This window comes from Tiliqua scincoides, chromosome 2 (assembly GCF_035046505.1).
Source record: "Tiliqua scincoides isolate rTilSci1 chromosome 2, rTilSci1.hap2, whole genome shotgun sequence".
Lineage (NCBI taxonomy): Eukaryota > Metazoa > Chordata > Lepidosauria > Squamata > Scincidae > Tiliqua > Tiliqua scincoides.
Window position 1 is genome coordinate 217,131,926 of NC_089822.1, and position 20,372 is coordinate 217,152,297.

The window sequence follows — 20,372 nt, forward strand, 5'->3', positions numbered from 1 at the left end:
CACTCCCAGTTATGTGTTATGGGTTGTATGTTGTACGTAGAGCTTCTGGCTTAACACACCAGACACCTTAAAGGCGGATTTGATTCATGGTTCTCCTGCAGTGGTTCCCAACCTTTTTCACTTGCATATCCCTTGGCAGCCCATTTGCATAAATTGTACCCTTCATATTAGCAAAATGTTTGTAATTAATAATACAAGCCCTCATCTCCTCTATATGAAAGCCCAGACCATGTATTTATCACAGTGTTTTCTCTTTTTATCTGTTTGAAGAACAGAAGACTCTGCCGTTGCACTGTTTTGCACCAGAAGTGTGCTGAGAAATTCTGGGTGATTGATCACTTTCCATATTATGTTTCAGCTTTTTTACTGTGCTGGTTTTCAATCACTGGTTCATACATGAATTGATGACCAAAAACTAGCTATTGGTGGGGCTTTCACAGCCAACTAGCTACCTTCCTTCCTGCCTTGCTGGTCCTTGCAAGGCATTCCTGACTTGCACGGCATTCTGGTGCATGACCTGCCTTTTTCTACCATTATTCCATTCTTTTTCAAGTACCCCTAAAGGTCCTGTTGAGTGTCCCTGGGAGTACATGAATACCAGGTTGGGAACCACTGTTTTACTGGTATGTTGTTTACAGTACACTTACTCTGATAGTGCTTACAAAAAGGTGATGAAGATCAGAATTTAAAAAGAATAAAAATGTATCTTGTGATCTTTTACTATGTTTTTAATAAATTAGAGACTACAGTTCTTAGGTAACAATTAGTGGTGGGTTATTTTTCAGGATCTGGCCTCGAGTAAAATCAGACAAAACTATAGTCAGACACCCCCCTAAGTTTAACCTCCGAGGGTCATAGAAAATTCCATGATTGTTGGCTCAAAACCTGCCCTTGACTTATCTGTGGAATCAACTTTAGGTGAGTGTCTGCGGTATGTCATCTATCTGAATTTTTACAATTTTCTGTTTTCTGCACCTCACAAAACTGATTAGTATTTATCATGTTTAGTCCGTTTTACAGTAAAGTATACAGAATGAGAACATGACATGTTATATTACTGACTGATTTCAACAACTCTTTAGTTCCATTGTTGTAAACCAATTAACGCCACAACATGATCCAGATCCACTCCAAGTGAAGGAAATTTGGGTAAATTTCGCCTCAGCAACTGACTGCTCACAAAAGACTACAAGATTTATAATTACTATGTGACAATTTTTATACTGACATCTCCAAACTACTAGAATACGGCTGCTAGTATGCTCTTTCAGCAACTCGCTGGTGCTTTTCACACATACTTAAGTACAGTATAGGACTATCTATCTCCATGGAAATCTGCCTGCCCACCTCCCTCACCATAAAGTTGTGCTCAGTGTTCCCCCTCTTTCTGAACTATAGAGGGACATCTATAAAGTGTTCTCCATTAGTGGCCCCAGGCTTTGGAATTCTACTCCGGAGGCCTATTTGCTGCTACTGCTGCTGCCCCGCCCCCATGACATTTGCAGGCTGGAGAACAATTTCGTTTAAGCTTAATAACTTTAATTAATGCCTCCATGTGTGTCTATCCTCAGTGGGTCTCTCAGTTCAGATGATTGTTTTGGGTTATTGTTTTATAGTTTTTGTTTTCTGTGATTTTTATTTTTTATCTTTGTATTTTTAAATCAATGCAAGCCACTTTGAGGGTCTCTTTGGAAGCAGAGAAGTGGGTTTCAAATCACCAGACAGATACATGAAACAGTAAATAAGGCAGGTGAATGCCATACACTTTCTCATTTTACAGAAAAAGAAACGTGTGCATTCACGTACAGCATCAAAGACAAGAGTCAGGAAATTCATCTATAAAATCTTCTATTTTTCACATCACAGAACTGTTTTATCACTAAAACAGAAACACAAAGTGCAATAAAACAGAGAAACCACAATTTACATGTAGACACTTTTTGAGAGCTGCTCAAACTGAACAGAATTTCAAGATTTCAATATGAAAGTATCATTTTGGTACAAATAGCACAAGACATGTCAGACATAATGGGAACAGCATCATTCTCATGAGAGAAGGAACCATAATCAAATAAGAGAAACAAAAACTTGAAGAATACAGACTGGCCACTATAAGAAATGGTAGTGTCAGTTTATTACACAGCCCAACACACAACTCAGTGCCTTAAAAGTTAGACCTATTCTTGGATATATTTGAGGTGCCAATTGTAAAAATGGCATCAATTTTGCCCTGTAAGCTCTAGTTTTGGATATATTGGTTTGTTGCTAGCCATTCTGGGTCTTAGAGTAGAGAAGCAGGATAAATGTTTTTATATCAACAAACAGAACAAAACCCTCCAGAATTAATATACTAACCTCCAATAATAGAGATGGAAAGAGTAGTATTTATCCAGTTTCAAAAAACAAAAATACAGTGCATTTTAACTCTGCATTTTAAAGCAGGAAATGTCACTCCAGAAGTATGAGGCTATATAACTGACAGCTGATGGGAAGGCCAAAAGGTGCTATCATAACAATCACAGAATATGTCAATCATACTATAGCTCCACTTCACATCTCAAAGGATGTCTGGACAAATTAACTCCTTATTACAGTCTGTATTGCCTGCTCCATAATTTCATTAGTATTTTCCCAGTCTTGAATGAAAAGGCCTGCAGAAATGGATGGCCACAAGGACCATTAAATTCTCCAGAGTGGGGCAGGAGTAATCCATTCTTTGAGCTCTAATGCTTTGCATGGTTTTATCCTGTCAAAAAAATTTATTGTGTTGGCTCTGCTAGATATGCTCTGTAATTAAGCACCCAATTTATTCATTCAAACTAATTTCTGCTAATTTGCTTAAAGGCTCCTCCTCATCTGTATCACCCCAATTTCATTATTTGGACTCTGTATTACTGAACTGGTGGAGTGCCAATGCTTCTAATCCTGCAACCACAGTGCCTTCAGATTATGTGCTTCCTTCCACCCACTCTTCCCTTCTTTGACTGGAGTCCTCCCCTACTCTTACAGTGCAATCTTATGTATGCCTATTCAGAAGCTAGTCCCACTGAGCTTAATGAGAGTTATTCCCAGGTAAGCGTACATAAGATTGTAGCCGCCTGTTATCCTTAATCAACGTCCGCTGTTGTGATTATGAGACTGAGAATATTATCCTGGCCTACTGTGATACTGTAATTTGATCAGTGGTTCTCAACCTTTACTTAAAGGTTAGGGAGCCACTACGTTTTCACAGTGCCCCTTTTTTGACTTAGGCAGTGGTGCAAAACCAGAAGTGATGTCATTGCCTTTCTGCTATCACTGCTGAGTAGCCACTACCCTTAAGGGGGAATACTGTATTTCCTGCTGCCCTGGAGGGTTGTAACCCCCAGGTTAGGAAACAGTCATATAGTTGCCCTCAAGCTCACTGAATATTTTGATTCGCAAATTGCAGCCACACACGAGCTCAATGTAACTAGGGTACTGTAAAGAGGCAGCACTTTATGGTAAACTCTCAACTTTTGAGCTGTTTTGAGTAAATGGAGACTTTATGCAGGCACTTAAATGTACCCTACATCGTGAATCCACAGCATGCTAAGTGGCATGTACTATAAAAAAAAATTATACAGATCTGAAAAAAATTAGCAATCTGTTAGGAATAAAAATACCATGGAACGTAGTAGGGTGTGTAGACAGCATGCATATTTTACCAGATGTAATAAAATCAAGTTGCAAATAATGCAACTTTTAAGTATATATTTATATATATTAAGGTGCTTACTTAGCCATGAGTTTTGCTATTCGATGACAGTCATTCTTGTCATAGAACCAGATGCTGTAAATTGATACTGTAAATTGAAGAAAAAAGATACAAAAAAGGTTAACAGAATCTCTAACTCTTGCACAAAAACCTTGAAATAGGACAGAAAAAATACAGATTAAATATGATCTACATGCGCCAGAGAGCAAATCACAGATAAGTAAAGACAATGCATGATTTTGAAGGCATGATCTATGTTTGAATATTGGGTTGACAAAACTCACACCAGAGTTTACTCATAAGCAAAGACATCCTGCAGCAGCCAGGAAATAATTTTGTCTCACAACACATTATGAGTGGCTGGAAAGACACTTGATACTATACTCCTGTTATAATTCTGGTTAATAAAAGAACCTGGGAGAAGACTGGGGTGTGGGAAACAGAACAGTTGAAAAAAGGGCAACCCAACGGGCTAAGCAGCAGAGACCTGAGAGACGGATGGATGATGGAAATAAACAAGCACAGAATTAAAGACTGTAGAAGAGACAAGAAAGTTTTTTTTAAAAGTCAACTAGTTACAGATGAAGCGGTCATGCTGCTGGTATAGAGACAAAGAAATTGAAAAGGTATAAAGTACATAGACCAAGTCAGCAGTTCCCAAAGTGTGTGTTGCGATGGCCTGGGGTACTGTGGAGCGCTTGCCGGGGTATTGTGGGCTGCCCACTGCCCCGGCAAGGAGACGGTGGTGCAAGCCTCCAAGAAGTGCACTATGCAGTAGGCCTAGCTACAGCACATGAAAACCATGCACTGCAAAAAGTTCTCCCACCTGCCCTGACTCTTTTACCACTCTTTGGATGCTTGTGATGACCTCCAAATCCAGAAGTGAGTGGCCAGTGATGTCATCATGTGACATGTTTCACGTCACCACTACTCACTTCCGGGTTCTGACAGCATCGCAGCCCCCAAAATTTGTACTGAACTAAGTAACCAACAAAGAAACAATGCTCAATTTAACATATTTATTTGAAATAACCAAATTCAGGCAACAAGAAAGGTATACTTTCTTGTATCTGAAAGATACAGGAGGGCAGGAGGTCTGGTCTAGAGGGTAGAGCCTCCATTTGCCTGAAGATTAACATCCACAAGGTCGGCAGTTCGAGGCCACCGGCACCGTGCGACCTTGAAGCAGCTGGCAAGCTGCAGCTGAGCTGTTCCATCTGCTCGGAGCATGGGAGGATGGAGGCCAGAATGTTAAACCAGATCGGAGCGTAACATCTTGAATGTGGTGGTTCTTGAAAGAGAGAACCTTCTTTCAATTTGTAAAAATCCCTGCGTGGATTTAATAAGCCTGCCTGTGTAAACCGCCTTGAATAAAGTCTTGAATAAAGACCAAGAAAGGCGGTATATAAATACTGTATATTATTATTATTTATTTTATATTACTTCCTGATGAGGCAGCATAGTAATAATAATAATAATAATAATAAACTTTATTTTTATCCGGCTCTTCTACCTAACGGGACCCAGGGCGGCTAACAACATATTAAAAAAACAGATTTTTAAAAACATTAATACATAGCAGATAAAAACATTTAAAAACACATTACAGAGGCCATAAAAACAGTAGTCAGATTAAAAGACAGAATAAAAGAGCAAGTCACCGAGGAATCAAGCCTGTAAAAAACTAAAAGATGTATAAAAATGTTAAGAAGGCCAGAAATCAGAAGGCTTGTTTAAACAACAGTGTTTTCAGGCCTCGCCGAAAACTCTCAAGAGAGGGAGCCATTCTCAAGTCAAGGGGAAGGGCGTTCCATAACGTTGGTGCCACTACTGAGAAGGCCCTATTTCTTGCAGCCGCCCCCCCGGACCTCCTTGGGTGGCGGCACTTGCAAAAAGGCCTTCTCTGATGACCTGAGATGGCGAGCCGGATTGTACAGGAGTAGGCAGTCTCTAAGATATCCTGGCCCAGAGCAGTATACGGCTTTAAAGGTCAAAACCAGCACCTTGAATTGGGCCCGGAAACGAATGGGTAGCCAATGTAGCCCCCGGAGAAGCGGACTGACAGAGTCAAACCGCCTGGCTCCGGTGACCACACGGGCTGCCGCATTCTGTACTAATTGTAGTTTCCGAACCGTCTTCAGGGGCAGCCCCACATAGAGCGCGTTACAGTAATCTAACCTTGATGTCACCGTGGCATGGATCACCGTGGCCAGGTCTGCACAATCCAAGTACGGTCGCAGCTGGCGCACCAGCCAAAGCTGAGCAAAGGCCCCCCTAGCCACAGCCACCACCTGGGAATCCAGGAGCAGCTGCGAGTCCAGGAGGACCCCCAAGCTGCAAACCTGCTCCTTCAGATGGAGTGCAACCCCATTCAGAGCAAGCCGATAATCTAGCACCTGCATCGAGGATTTCCGAACCAGGAGAGCCTCTGTCTTATCCGGATTTAATTTCAGCTTGTTAGCCCCCGTCCAGATCCTCACTGCTTCCAGACAGTGCTCCAGGCCCTCAACCGCCACCCTGGAGTCTGGAGGAAAGGAGAGATAGAGCTGGGTGTCATCAGCATATTGATGACACCTCACTCCAAACCCCCGGATGACCTCTCCCAGCTGTTTCATGTAGATATTAAATAGCATGGGGGACAGAATTGAACCCTGCGGCACCCCGCACCTCAAGGGCCAGGGTGTCGAGCAGGCATCCCCCAGCACCACCATCTGGGACCGACCCTCCAAGTAGGAGCGGAACCACTGCAAAACAGTGCCTCCAAGTCCCAACTCGGCCAATCAGCCCAGAAGGATACCATGGTCGATGGTATCGAAAGCTGCTGAGAGGTCCAGCAGGACCAACACTCCCCCTTTCCAGTCCCCGGCGTAGGGACCATTTATGAAAGCATAAATAGAAAACCATTTATGCATAGAAAGCAGCATAGAAAACCATTTATGATGCCACACCCTTCCCCCACACTCCCTAGACTGAGGCCCTTGGTCTGACTCAAGTATAAACAAAAGCGTATATTTTTAAGTCCCTCAAGTTATCTCAGTTACCATTCTTTTCTCACTTTACAGATAAGGCAAGGAAGTAGGAATTTCTTACCTGAGAATTCCAGTTCTGGGAAAGGAAGGGTGGCATTCCTACTACTGGGATGCCCCTCCTCCTGGAGGTAGGATCGGAACCTCGACTGAATGGATACTCCTCCCACGTTCGGGGGGGGGGCTTCCCTTCCGGTCCCAGTTCGGACTTGTCAAGCAGGAAAAACTGAGTGCCCCCCTGGTCCTCGGCTGTGGTCTGTCCCTTAAGGTGTAGCGTGCCCACTGCAAGGACCAGTTTGGAAGAATCTTAATCAACTGTGTGTGAATAACTACAAAGGTAACCACCAAACCACAGTGAAGAAAAACATAACAGATAAGCCGTCCTGCCGCTGGCGGGTAAGGGAGAATTGTTCCCCATGGGGGAGCCTAGTCTAGCAGGGTACCCCCCGAGCTGGAGAAGAGGTGGCGGAATTTCACCCTTCCTTTCCCAGAACTGGAATTCTCAGGTAAGAAATTCCTACTTTCTCTGGGAAGGTGCGCTCTCTCTTGTGGCGAAGAAGTCTCCAGGGTCTGTCACCTGCTGAGCCAGTCTGCCGCGGAGTTCACTATCCTGTGGGAAGAGTAAGAAGAGTCTCCTCCTGCAGGGGGATGGGGAAAAACTTAGATTTGGCCCATTCGGGCTTGTGGTTGGTGGGGTCTCTGAATGAGCCCCTGGACCTGAATGCTGGGTGGTGCGACCGAAAAGGCTGGCACGATCTGGCTGGCTTGCTGTCCTCCTTGCCTGCCGTGGGCAGCAGCTTGCGTTTATCCCTGCTCCCCACCAGCAGGGGATGTAGGGCCTGACCGAACAGCTTGGACCCCGTGAAGGGGAAGGCTACCAGGCGTGCCTGGGAGTCCTGATCTACATCCCAGTGGCAGGGCCAGATATTTCTCCTTGCCACCACATTAGCAGCCACTGCTCTAGTGCTAAACTGCATGGCCTCCAGGGATGCGTCTGCCGAGAAGGCTGCGGTCAGAGACAGCTTCTAGAGGGTGTTGCGCATGGGTCTAGACAGGGTCTTGTCAGAGGCCAAGAGATCCTCTACCCCCGTCACGAGGGCCCATGACAAGGAGTTAGCAGCTGATACCCTTACGGCCAATGCGGAGGCCTCAAAGTCCCTCTTGAGGGCACTCTCCACCAGGCAATTGTCCCTGGGGCCCCACCTCCCCCTCAGAGGGTAGTACAGCAGAAGAGGATAGAGCTGCCACCGGGGGGTCTACTCCTCGGACCTTTAGGTGCTCCATAACGTCAGTAGGCAGTGGGTAGTTTGTCCACTGAGTGTGGGCTGTGCCTCGACCTAGTGGTCGCTGCCCAATCCGCCTCTAGGGCCTGCCTGAAAGGGTCAGGGAAAAGGGTCCTGAAAAGGGACCACTGGCTTGGTGGAGGTCTTCTGGGGGAAAAGGAATTTTGAGCCAGGCCTGTGGGACTCTGTGGCTTCAGTTGCCTCGGTCTCTCTCTCAGGGCCTAGATCCAACATGCCAGCCGCCTTGGTCAGAAGTTGGGGGAATAGGTCCAGCGGGAAAGGTTTGCCCCCGCCTTCCTCTGGGAGCTCCTCTTCCTCACCTGTGAGCTCCCCCTTCTCCCTGGAGTCTTCAGACAGGTCAGGGGTGACTGACTCCCAGGGATACAATGAGGCCGCCCTGCTAGGGGTACTTGCTCGCCTTGCTCTTGGAACTCCTAGTCTTTGCTGCTAGCAGGAGCTGGGTTCCCTCTCAGGGCTGCTGGAGGAGGGGATTCTTTAATGCTTTTTTTGCCTCCTCCCATGGGCCTGGGGCCTCTGGTATCTCCCAGGATCCGGAGCACATTGTCCTCAATCTGGTCTTGTGTCTGGGCAGATAGCCGTACTAGGTTTGCCCCAGCTTGGTTTGGGGTTGGGCCATGCTCCCCTGGGGTAATTGAGGCACTGGATGGGCCAGAGGACTCCCCTTCCGCCTTGGGGCTGCAGCTCCCGCCACAGTGGGTTCCCGTCCAGGGCCCCCACTCTTCGCCCACTAGCGCTACTCTTCCCCCCTTCCCTGGTGGGAATGGAATGCTGCGCTGGATGGGCAGGATGGGTGGGGAGAGGGGGGCCGCCTGGGGAAGGGGCGTGCATTTCAGGCCCCAGGTTCTCCCCGCCTGCCCTCATCCCTTGTTGAGGGGGGCAAAGCCTGGCAAAGGCGCGAACCCACCTGGGGGGCGGTTCCCCAGATTCTCCCCTTCCTGCGCTCGCCCGCTGGTGAGGGGGGTGGCGGCAGTGCCTGGTGGGGGTGCATGTCTGCCTAGGGGGTGCACGCTGGGCCTCCGACCACCCCTCCCTGCGCTCGCTCACCGCTGGTGGGGGGTTGGCGGCGCCCGACAGGGGATGCTTACCCGGCTCTGGTGATGTTGGCTGGCTGGCTGGGGGGGGCACTGAGTGAGAGGGGTCCTGTTGCCTGCTGGCCTTCTGCTGCCGCTGCCTCTCCGCTCTGCTGCAGGGGAGAGGGCGGCGAAGGCTGAGCCGCTCTGCTGGTCCGAGAGGCCAGCGGGGCGCAGTGATGTTGGGGCCCCGCAGCTCTCCCTGCTGCTTGCCTGCAGCAGGTCCTCCCTTGACAGGGGGAGAGTCTGAGATGGCGCCCTCCACGTGGTTGGAGCTTTGCCTGCCGGCTGCCCAACTCCTACAGGAGCGGCGCTGCTGCTGCTTCCTCTCTGTGGGATGGCCTGAAGCTGCCCACGGTGCTCGTCCCCACCGCTCTCCCTTGCGTTGAGGGTGCGGGGTGCCGCGCTATGCCCTGCCACACACAGGTGAGGCTCTGGCTGTCGCTCAGAGCCTGGGCGAAGGTAAGTTGGGGGGGAAGAGCTATCCCCCCTGCTCTTCAGAGCAAAAGGAAAAACAAAAAGAAGGAGGTCATGCAGGAGCACGACTGAGGTCTGTCCTTACTCCTGGAAGGCAGGACCGGAACTGGGACCGGAAGGGAAGTCCCCCCAACGTGGGAGGAGTATCCATTCAGTTGAGGTTCCGATCCTACCTCCCAGGAGGAGGGATATCCCAGCAGCAGGAATGCCAGCCCTTCCTTCCCAGAGAACAAGCACAACTAGCACAACCTAGCTAGAGAGGCAATTATCTCTGTCAGCCATTAACTTCAGCCAAGTTAGCAATGCTACAGGAAGCAAAAGGTAGCTACAATTTCCACCTAAGTAGCAAAAACAGTGTTAAAGGTAGAAAGGTTATGCCTATCGATGAAAAGGTAAGAAACTTTAAAAGACTGTGCTTAACAAATGTTCAAGCAATGTTAAGTGTCAGTTCAAGCAAACCCAGCACTGTATCCAGAAATCCATTCTGCATGACAACTTGTCAAATACTTCAATATTTTCCTATCAGCAAGAAGCCTTAGGGAGTTACCCTAAAAACCTTTCAGAGTTGTTCAGAATTAAAGGCACGTTATCAATATGACAAGCACCCTGTGTATAGAAATTGACAGGCAAAATCTAAGATACTCCTTTCCTAAGGCCACAGGAGGGAATCAGTTTAGGTCATACCCAACACAGGATTGTCCTATACTTAAAACTTACTTATCTGTCAGATTAAGTTTCCTGGCTTTCCATGTCAGCCTTCAAGCAAGGATTTTCCATATCTTTAGGCAGCCTGCTCTGCTGCTGAACTGCCATGTTTAGTTTGTCTTTTGTTGAAAAAAAAAATTCACAAAATCTATACAAAAGCTCAGCACTTAACATTTATACTATCTACTGCAACCCAAAACTAACAATATGATAGAACAATCCTGAAATTCACATTTTTTTCAGTTAATATACTTTAAACATAAATAGAAAACATAGCTAGGAAAAAAAAAAACATAGTGTACATAGAACAAATAATAAATCAGGGAGAAAAGAGAGGCAATTTCATTCCCCCCCCCCCCCCCGGAAAAAGTCCAGAAAGATGCGTCATGTGTTTTTATTCCAAGAGTGTGTTTTTAAAATTACAATTGCTTTCAATTGTACTAGGTAGGTGATATAGGTGGTACAGTGTCAGTAGATGCAGCCACAGTCATTACACAGTCAAATAGGAATATAGAAAATGGTTTTATTTTTTCCACAGATTTCAGGTTTTGTTTGACAAAAATGAGAAGTGCAGAGAGCAGTTGTATTCTCATTTCATTATCACCGGGGGAAAAAAAATTCACACCTCTACCTATCAGACCTACAATACTATTGGTTTTATAATACTGTTTAAAAAAACCACCACTACATTCTATTTGGTTATGCCAAGATTTATTTAAGTTTACTCTGCTGCTGTTTTAACTCTATAGCAGGGGTGCTCAATAGGTGGATCGCGATCTACCAGTAGATCGCGAGACAAAATGAGTAGATCGCGGAGTGCCAAACCCCCCCTTCAGATGCCTCTGGGAGGAAACGCCGGGAGTAAGGCCCATTGTACTCAATGGGGCTTACTCCCAGGTAAGTGTGGCTAGGATTGCAGCCTCACAGCCTAATCCTAGGCATGTCTACTCAGGAGTATGTCCTGTTATACTCAGTGGGGCTCAAGGTACACCAACATACATTGTACACATAAATGTTATATGTTATGATGGCGCGAACATTGTAAAAAAAATCTCTGGTAGATCTCCGGGCCTTGCTGGGTTTCAAAGTAGCTCTCGAGCCAAAAAAGTGTGAGCATTTCTTTACTTTAGCAATTTGGAAATTTTAATTCTCATTTTATGGTGTTTTTCTGAGCTCTTTGGGAGCTGGGGGAGCAGAAGAGTGCCCTAACAATTCAAGCAAAAATAAATAATGGCTACAAAGATATCCTTAAAAGCTTGTGCACAATCCTTGTTGAGGCCTCAAAAGCCACAGAGGTTACTAACATTTTCAGTAGCTGAAAGTAGGGAAGTGTCCTTTCCCTTCCCTATACCTAGCTAAACCAAAATTATAAAGTTATGCAAAACAACCTCACACTTCATGCAATAGAATTTTGCCTGTATGAACACAGGATTTCTTACATACAGTCCTGACCATAACTCCCCAGTTCCATAAAATCACGCAACCACATTTTGAATAGCGTTATCTCAGTACATCATAAGACAGTATTTTAATCCCTAATGCTTAAAACAATTTAGTATGCAACATACCTTTTAAATCCTCTTCCCCCCCCCCCCCACAGTCTTAGGAAAGCAGAGGGGGAAATCAGGAATTTTATTTGCACTACACCCTCTTACACTGCAATCAAAATATACAAGCCAATTTCTTTATTTCGTTTGTATTTAATACACATAATATTGGTCTAATTCACTACTCATTGTACTTCACTTCCTGGTCTGCCTGGTCTGCCTCCAGCTCAAATATGGAAGGACTGAAGTTCAGTTGTAAAGCTGAATGTAGAAAGTGGTAAGGTAGAATGTAGAAAGCTGAATGTAGAAAGTGGTTTGTATGTAGAAAGTGGTACCCGGAACAATGCCTCACCAAAAGAATGTCCCACCAATTCAAGACAGAAGAGTTAGAAAGAATGCTATCTGACTCCTTGGAGAACTGTTGCCTTGGAGAACTGATCCAGCAGGGCTCTTATCAGGCCAAAGGCCCATCTAGTCCAGCTTCCTATATCTTACAGTGGCCCACCAAATGCTTTAGGGAGCACACAAGACATCTTAAACAGAATAATTTGAACAAGATTACCACCCATACAATCCAGCTATTAAGCTCTGTGCCTTACTGCTTTTGCCAAACTCATACTTACAGTGGTCATCAATAGTCATGGAGAAAGAAGTTTCCCCTGTACTAACAAATCTATCTCAGATAGTGGAAGTCAGAGAAAGACTCTTCCTTCTCAGATAAAAATGGGGAATATTCCCTTACTATGCACTGTGGAACACTACAGGTTGGAGAGTGCCTGTTGTAATTAGCTGTTAATTAGCATAGTAATTAGCAGGGTCTCAAAACTTTATGGGACATGAGCTACATTCAATTTTTTTTTAAAGAGGTTTTGTAGGCCATCAAGGATAAAATGTACAGGTAGCCCATGACTTAAGGACATCCAACTTAAGAACATCCCAAGACATGTCACGCTTTAGTGCAGGCACAGTCCGTCCACAATGGTATTTTCAAGCAGACACAATTGCACTTGGTTTGGGAAAAACAAAGAGTTGCTGTTTTTTGGATATACAGAAGTGGTGGGTAAAGGATAGCCAGTACAGCATTTAATAGAATGATACTCATGTTCCTACAACTCAGCCATTTTCAACCACTGTGCCACGGCACACTGGTGTGCCGCGAGAATTTGGGGGAAGGTCATTTATTAGTAGGGCCAATGGGAGATGTGAGCCCCTACACTGGCAGCATGGTGTGCCTTGTCAATTGACGAAAACCTGGTGGTGTGCCTTGACTGACCATTGTGTGCCTTGTCAGTGTGCCGTGAGATGAAAAAGGTTGAAAATCACCACTACAACTAATAAAAATGCAAATTGTAACTTGTTGAAAAATGCAAGTTGTAAAATGCAATTAACACAAATGCAGCCCCTCCCCAATTTAAGATGCTCTAAGACAGGGGTGTCAAACATAAGGCCCGGGCCCAGATGTGGCCTGCAGAAGCTTTTATCTGGCCCTCAGGCTCTCAGCTGCTGAGCAGTGCTGAGGTTTTACTGCTGTAAGGGCAGCCCACATGAAAATTGGGCTCTCCCATATCTTGAAATATGATCAAGTTTTGCATATTTTCTCTTCTGTCATTTGCAGTTAATGAGTTCCTAAGTGAGAAAAAGTGTTTATTTTGGGTTATGACCTGTTTAATGACATCACTTTCTGCCTAATGACATCACTTCTGGCCCTCAGCAGGCATCATTAATGCTGTTCAGCCCTTGGTATGAAATGAATTTGACAACCCTGCTCTATTTTGTATATCATACAACAAAAGACGCAGGGTTACCAAAGAGTGTACATTCACTAGGGAATGAATAATCTTTTCATAGCTAAATATTTCTATACTGTTTCTCAACCACTACGGAAAGTTGTTCACATTTTGTTTATGCCCCATACATAAATAGACAGATAAAAAATTTTTTGATGTGAGTACAGACCTCTGAAACCTCGCCTGTACTTAAGTACAGGGACTACCTCTATAAAAACTACCTGGCTATGCCATTCTTACATTAAATGCTAAATTGGATATAAGTGAAGAAAATTCATCATTTAAAAAAGCACATGTTTTTATTTAATTCATAACTCACAAATCTGAATAACGCAAATTTACTTAAGATAAGTCAGAAGTATGGAGCAGGTGTAGAACCCTTTCAAAATTTATCTCTTAAGGAAAAATTTCATTGATGTGTCCCAAACACTCAGTAGTAGGGCACCATTCACTAGTATGCCAATTACATCATTCAATTGCAAAGTATGACATTATCTCAGTAACATTTTCTAGTTAAAAGTTAAAACTGGTAAGCACAAAAATATCTTGAATATATTCCTAGCCAGCCACAATGACCAAAAGTAATACAACATAGACAGCTTTTGACATTTTAGAGTAGAAGTTTTTGTTTTTTTTAAAGTAACAGTGGACAAACTTATCAGATAGGTCAGCACTTACAGCACAGTAAACACATATCTAAAGTGGATACAAAGCCAAGTACTAATGGATTTGTCCTAAACAAAGCTAGTTATCCAAGATGGAACAGAGATAAAGACTTTGCAACAGAAATGCAGAACAAGAATGAAACCACTGTTCACATTATCTCATTGGGCCATATTATTCTACAAGTTTGGCTGCCCTCAACCTAATCTCTGCTATAAAAACCCTAAATGCAGTTATACCATTTCTCTCTACAGAAATAGCAACAGCAATCTTTACTCCTTATCTCAGCTGAGAAAGCCAAGATAAGGCAGTTAACTAAATACCAAACAATCAAATACATGCCACTCTGACAACAGTGTGAATATCCATAGGTAACTATTCTGAAACTCGCTGTACTCAGATATTTTTACTTAAAAAACTATATAATTCTGTTTGGCCACAACGTTTATTTCCTAATCAATATAATTTGTTATAGTAAGTACGTGCACTTCCAAGAGAACATTTTTACTACAGTATTTCAACTGGAAAAAGGCGAACAAATCTGAAGGAGAAGGGGGTAGGACTACAGTCCTCGTATAAGCATTTTCTCACTTCATAATTTTAACACTATGGAAATTAATTCTATACATCAAGATGGAAACATTCACTACAATGGGAAAGTTGTAAGTGAAAGAGATTTGAAAGCAAACTTCTTAAAGTCCTTAAGAGGTAAGTTCCAAATTGATTCACTTTTTTTTAAATTGGGCCTCTTAATTCATTTAAGCCAAATTATATGCATGAATTTATTAGAACAGTTAACTACGTGATGAATGTGATGTGATTTCAAGTCCCCTCTGGAATGAGGGAGGTGATATGAATACAAGTTCAACCTTGTTATACACGAATTTTTATACATGGATTTGACTCAACACAAATGGTCACTGCAAATGAGAACGAATGGGCTGATTCCTGGAGAAGGGGAAAAATGCATCCCTTTAAAGTTTAAAAAAACTGCTTTTCTTACTGTAGCAGAGACAGTCATACAAGCAATTACAGGTCTAACCTATCCATGGATTTTTCTATTTCAATGCCATGAGAAGGGCCCTTTATATTAAAGGAAAACAGTTGTTTAACAATAGGCAGACGGCTGATGAACTGTCAATCATCCTCTCTTTAGACACTTAGGAGGACAGTGACCTGACCCCTCCCTTCCCCCTCAGCACTTGAAAGAAAGATAATCACTTTGCTCTGGATGAAGGGAGGAGTTGCTGGCTCAAGAGTGAAGCCTTTCTAAGTGCTTGGAGAAAGACTGATTGATGGATTGTCTGCTTAATGACTTTGACTTACATCATAAAGGCAAGCAAGGCTGTTTTTAAATTGCTGAGCAAAGGGACACTGTTTTTTAAATTGGTTTGTTTAATGTGATTTTTGCCATCCATGTGAGTTCAGGGAACAAACCCTTGGGAATAGTAAGACTCAGTCTGCACCTAAAAGAGATTAAGAGCCCAATACTATCCAATTTTCCAGTGCCTGTGCTGCTGTGCCATTGGGGTGTGCACTGCAAGCTGTGGTGAGGAGGTAGTCACAGAGACCTCAAGGTATGGGAACATTTGTTCCCTTACCTTGGGACTGCATTGTGGCTGCACGGGTGCTGGAAAGTTGGATAGGATTGGGCCCTAAAAGGGTAGGTTGTTTTTTAAATGTGTACTTATTTCCTATTTACAGCACAAAGAGATTTCCGCTCAGTCCCCACCCCTCTCCACTGATGTATTTGTACTGGTCCCCATTATGCCATTTGAGATAAACACTTATACCAATTAAGCTGATACCCTTAAATTGCCAAACATTGCCATTTCTGTGTTACAAAAATTTTCAGCACTTTGGAAGTGAGTGAACATTCTCATTACAAATTAGAGTGCTTGCCTGACATGCTGAATGATTAAAATACATGACTTTGAGAAGATTTAAAGACAGTTTTGAGTGTTATTGTTATATCAGGAAAATCAACACCAATTTTGCCAAAACTAAGTTGCAAAGTTGAATTTACGTGCCTTCCTCCCTCAACTCAATATGTGGGGAGGGAAAGAAACCTGCCAAGTTTCCTTTCCCTCCACAGACTTGCCAAGCACATGTTGGCAGAATACCCAAACACACATATTAGAACTACTCCCAAGACTACCTCCCATTCAAAATTCATCATCTGGTACAGTCGTTGTAAACTTCTAATGGCACAGAAAGAATCATATGGATGTGTCTTTTGCTGAATCTAATAACAAACCTTTGAATGAGAGGGAACAGGCTTACACTAAACCATAAGTATTTTTCTTCCAAACCTGAATACTCAGTGCAAAACTGCTAGAGAAAATTCTATTTGCATAGAACTATACTCTCCTACTTTATTTTTAAAGGACTTTTCTTGTTTTGCATTTTTTACATTGTTTTAATAGTGCAAATACCAAATCTATGTTACAAGTTCATAAGTGTTCTTATGGAGATCAAATCAAATAAATGCTGCTTCTCTCAAAAACAAGCAAGATATTGTTACAGCCATGCCCCATTAAACACGGATCCAGTATCCACAGTTTCAATTTTCCATGATTCACAATCTCCCCATCCCCCCCCCCCCATCACACAAATTACTTCCCTGTGTCTGGCTGCAGCCCCTGGGGGTTGCCTCCTGTATCACTGTGTGCAAAACCTACCAGGAAGTGCTGCGAAGCAGGGATTGGTTGAATCAAGGCTGAAACTATCAGAGACTCTGGGGTGTGCTTGCTTGTGTACTCAAGGGCTTGGGGGGTTAAAGGAACAATGTCCTTAACAGTTAAAGTCAGGAAGTTGCTGCTGCAGCCTGCCTGAGGAACAATGCTTAGTTTCCTAAAACTGTGGAGCCTGTGGCACCTAATCTGTTGAAGGGGGACCATCCTCAGGATATTAGAGGCTCATCATCAAGAAAGGACTGTAAGCAGAATGGGGGGGGGGGAAGAGCGCACTTCCCAACTTGCCTGAGTCCCTCCCTGGACAGCTAAAGTTTCCCTGCACGCCCTGAGACTGCAAACAAGGAAGCTCTTTCCAATATGCCTCGCTCTCTGTCATGCTGCCTGAGCGACCCCAAGCAGGTAGGCAGGCAGAGAAAGGAGGAGGGGGTGATCTTTTCAGTCCAGTCACTGGGTTGCCAAAGGGGAGGTGGAGGCAGGGGTAGGAGCTGCTCAACTTGGAGGTGTGCACTGGCCAGTGACTGAAGGAGGCTGCAGCCAGAGGGACTTTGGCTGCCCTGGGAGACACACTCCTCCAGATTGCCCCTTCTCTCAGCCTTTCTGCAGAGCAGAGGGCTTGCCCTCTGCCAAGATGATTGCTGTCACCTCGAAGCAAGTTGGAAGCTGCGTCTCCCTGGGCAGATGAAGTCTTGCAGGCTGCAGCTTCTTTCATTCACTGGCCAGTGCCCATCTCTGAGTTGGGCAGCTCCTCTCCCACCTCCACCTCCCCTTTGGCCACACAGTGACGGGACTGAAAAGATCCACCACGACAAGATGCAGTGCGTGCCCCAATGGCACAGCTGCATCAGTACTGGAAAGTTGGATAGGACTGGGCCAAAAGTAACAATTCAAATGAACAGCCTGATATGAATTTAGATCCAAACATCTGTTTGTAGCTGTTAAAATTAAGGGTGACTGCAGAGGAAGCTTGTTGGACCCCCAACAATAAGTTTGATGGACCCCCAGCTGCAAAACCAAAAGGCATATGACCAAACTATAAGTTATAAGAAATGAACAATTTGGTCCAACTTTTGGTCATTTACTTTTGTCTCAATAGTAGGGGAGGAACATGCAGTGAGAATTTAGAACTTTGCCACCACTAAACAGTAGTTCCAATTGTGTTTCCTCTATATCAGTGTTTCTCAAACTGTGGGTCAGGACCCAATAGGTGAGTCGTGAACCAATTTCAGGTGGGTCCCCATTCATTTCAAGGTTTTATTTTTAATAGATTTGACTTGATGCTCCCATGGTATGTGACTGCTTTTGGGGAAATGTTACAGACCTTTACTTTTAACAAGGTATTGTGCATATTCTTTTAACAGTGCTAGTAAATGGGACTTATGCCTGGGTAAGTGCGGGTAGGATTGCAGCCTAGGATTGTTAAAAATTTTCCTGCTTGATTATGTCACTTCCGGTCATCACTTCTGGTGGGTCCTGACAGATTCCAATTCTAAGAAGTGGATCCTGGTGTTAAATGTGTGAGAACCATTGCTCTATATACAAAAGAAAACTCTTCTATTAGCAAAGTTCTAACCCCCTCTCCCATTTCACACACCACCACCCTCCATTCAGATGTTGTGAAAGAAGGATTTGTGTGCCTGGAACAGCCACTCTATATCAGAGGTCCTCCTTTAGATCTTTCTACCATCATACATGTGCCAGAAACAGCTTTTTCAATTGTACTACCTAAGATTTGAAGCAAACTTCCAAAATAAGTCTGCCTGCCAAGTACTGACTGCCTTGAATAGTAGTATCTTAAAGTCTAAAAGGCTGGGAGCAAACTCAAATATAACATGGTCTACCACTACCATCCATAGTGATGCAGCAACATTTCCAAATATACATATTTTTTATTCCTTGCTCCAGCCTCTGTCCCATCCAACCAATGTATGACATCACCTTACCCCAATATATGAAAAGATAATAGTTATTGATTTGGCAAATCAATTAGGATTTGGAAAGCAGATTTCATGGGTAGGAGCAGACCAGGAATGCAATTGTGCACTCTTATAGAGGTTATCACAACACAGTGCAAAATTATGTCAGATGGAGTTCACATTGTTTAACATCACAAATCTGAACAGAATACTGTTTTAAGACACAGGGCACAATCCTAATCAGGTCTACTCAGAAGTAAGTCCTATTTTGTTCAATGGGCCTTACTCTCAGGAAAGTGTGGTTAGGATTGCAGCCACAGTCTGGCACCTTGTGAAATGAAACTGGTATGGAGAACCTTAACTAGCTAGTGCTGAGTTTCACATATAATACTTAAAAACAGCAGAAATGCTCCAGGACAGGGTCTTTTAAATAATACATTCTTCAAGATTATACTTACAGTTAGCATTTCTATAAAGAAGAAAGGGTTCATGCAGTTGAAATTCTAGTTCTTTATTTACAGGCTCAACCAGGTTGTGCATGTTCAGCCGATTCACGATTGTAAAGCCATGGTAAGGTGAAGCAGACCTGTTATTTTGAGAGCAACAAAATAAACAAGTAATAGCAATGATACATATTAGGGGTAACAGACTGCTTTCAACAAAATCAACTGCACAGTATTACAACTTTAGCAGAGTCAGAATATGGTGCAATGGCTGCAATTAGAACAGAAGGTATTGCATCTCTGCACAAAAAATGCAGAGAACCACAAAATGAACCACAAAAAAAGCAGTATATACAGTCATGCGCCACTTAATGACGGGGATTGGGACTGCAATCCCCATCATTAAACAGCACTTGACACAATGCAAACCCTCTGCAGGGAAGGGATGCTTTGCTCCTCTCCCCTCCAGAGGGTCGTCTGAACCTCCCAGAGGCAGCGCACATCCGAGCACTGCTTCTGCAAGGCTCAGACTGAGGGAAATCATGGCTCTCACACAACTTCCAGTTTCACGGAGGAACCCGGAAATTGCAAGAGAGACACGATTTCCCTCAGTCCTAGCCTTGCAGAGGCAGCTCTCAAATGTGTGCTGCCTTTGGGAGGCTCAGACAACCTTCAGGAGGTAAGAGGAGCAGAACTCCCCTCGCATTAGGAGGGTGGGAGTGTGTGCCCCCGATGACCACACATGGTCGTCAGATATGCGATCCTAGCATTAGCTGGAACCTGTATTTATATACTATAGCAAAAATATAGCAACGATTAGTATAATTACCAATAAAGTAACAAAGTTTTCCAAGAAAAATAAGCCCTTAAAAAGTTTTCAGTTTTTGCATTCTATGAAGTTATTGCATGCATAATTAATTATACATGCAGGTGCTGCATTTTGCAAAATATTTACTCATTTTGTACCCCACTTTTCTCCCTGGAGGGCACCCAAAGCAGTTTACA

General features: G+C 44.0%; 1 protein-coding gene across 1 annotated transcript in view; it reads right to left on the reverse strand.

The window, feature by feature from the left end:
* DCP1A (decapping mRNA 1A) overlaps nucleotides 1-20,372 on the reverse strand; it is a 59,730-nt gene that overhangs the window by 28,312 nt on the left and 11,046 nt on the right. Inside the window, exons 3-4 of the mRNA XM_066617214.1 lie at nucleotides 19,383-19,510; nucleotides 3,758-3,824 (exon numbers count right to left, since the gene is read on the reverse strand). Of these exons, the coding sequence (XP_066473311.1) occupies nucleotides 3,758-3,824; nucleotides 19,383-19,510 (195 nt within the window). The remainder of the gene's footprint in view (nucleotides 1-3,757; nucleotides 3,825-19,382; nucleotides 19,511-20,372) is intronic.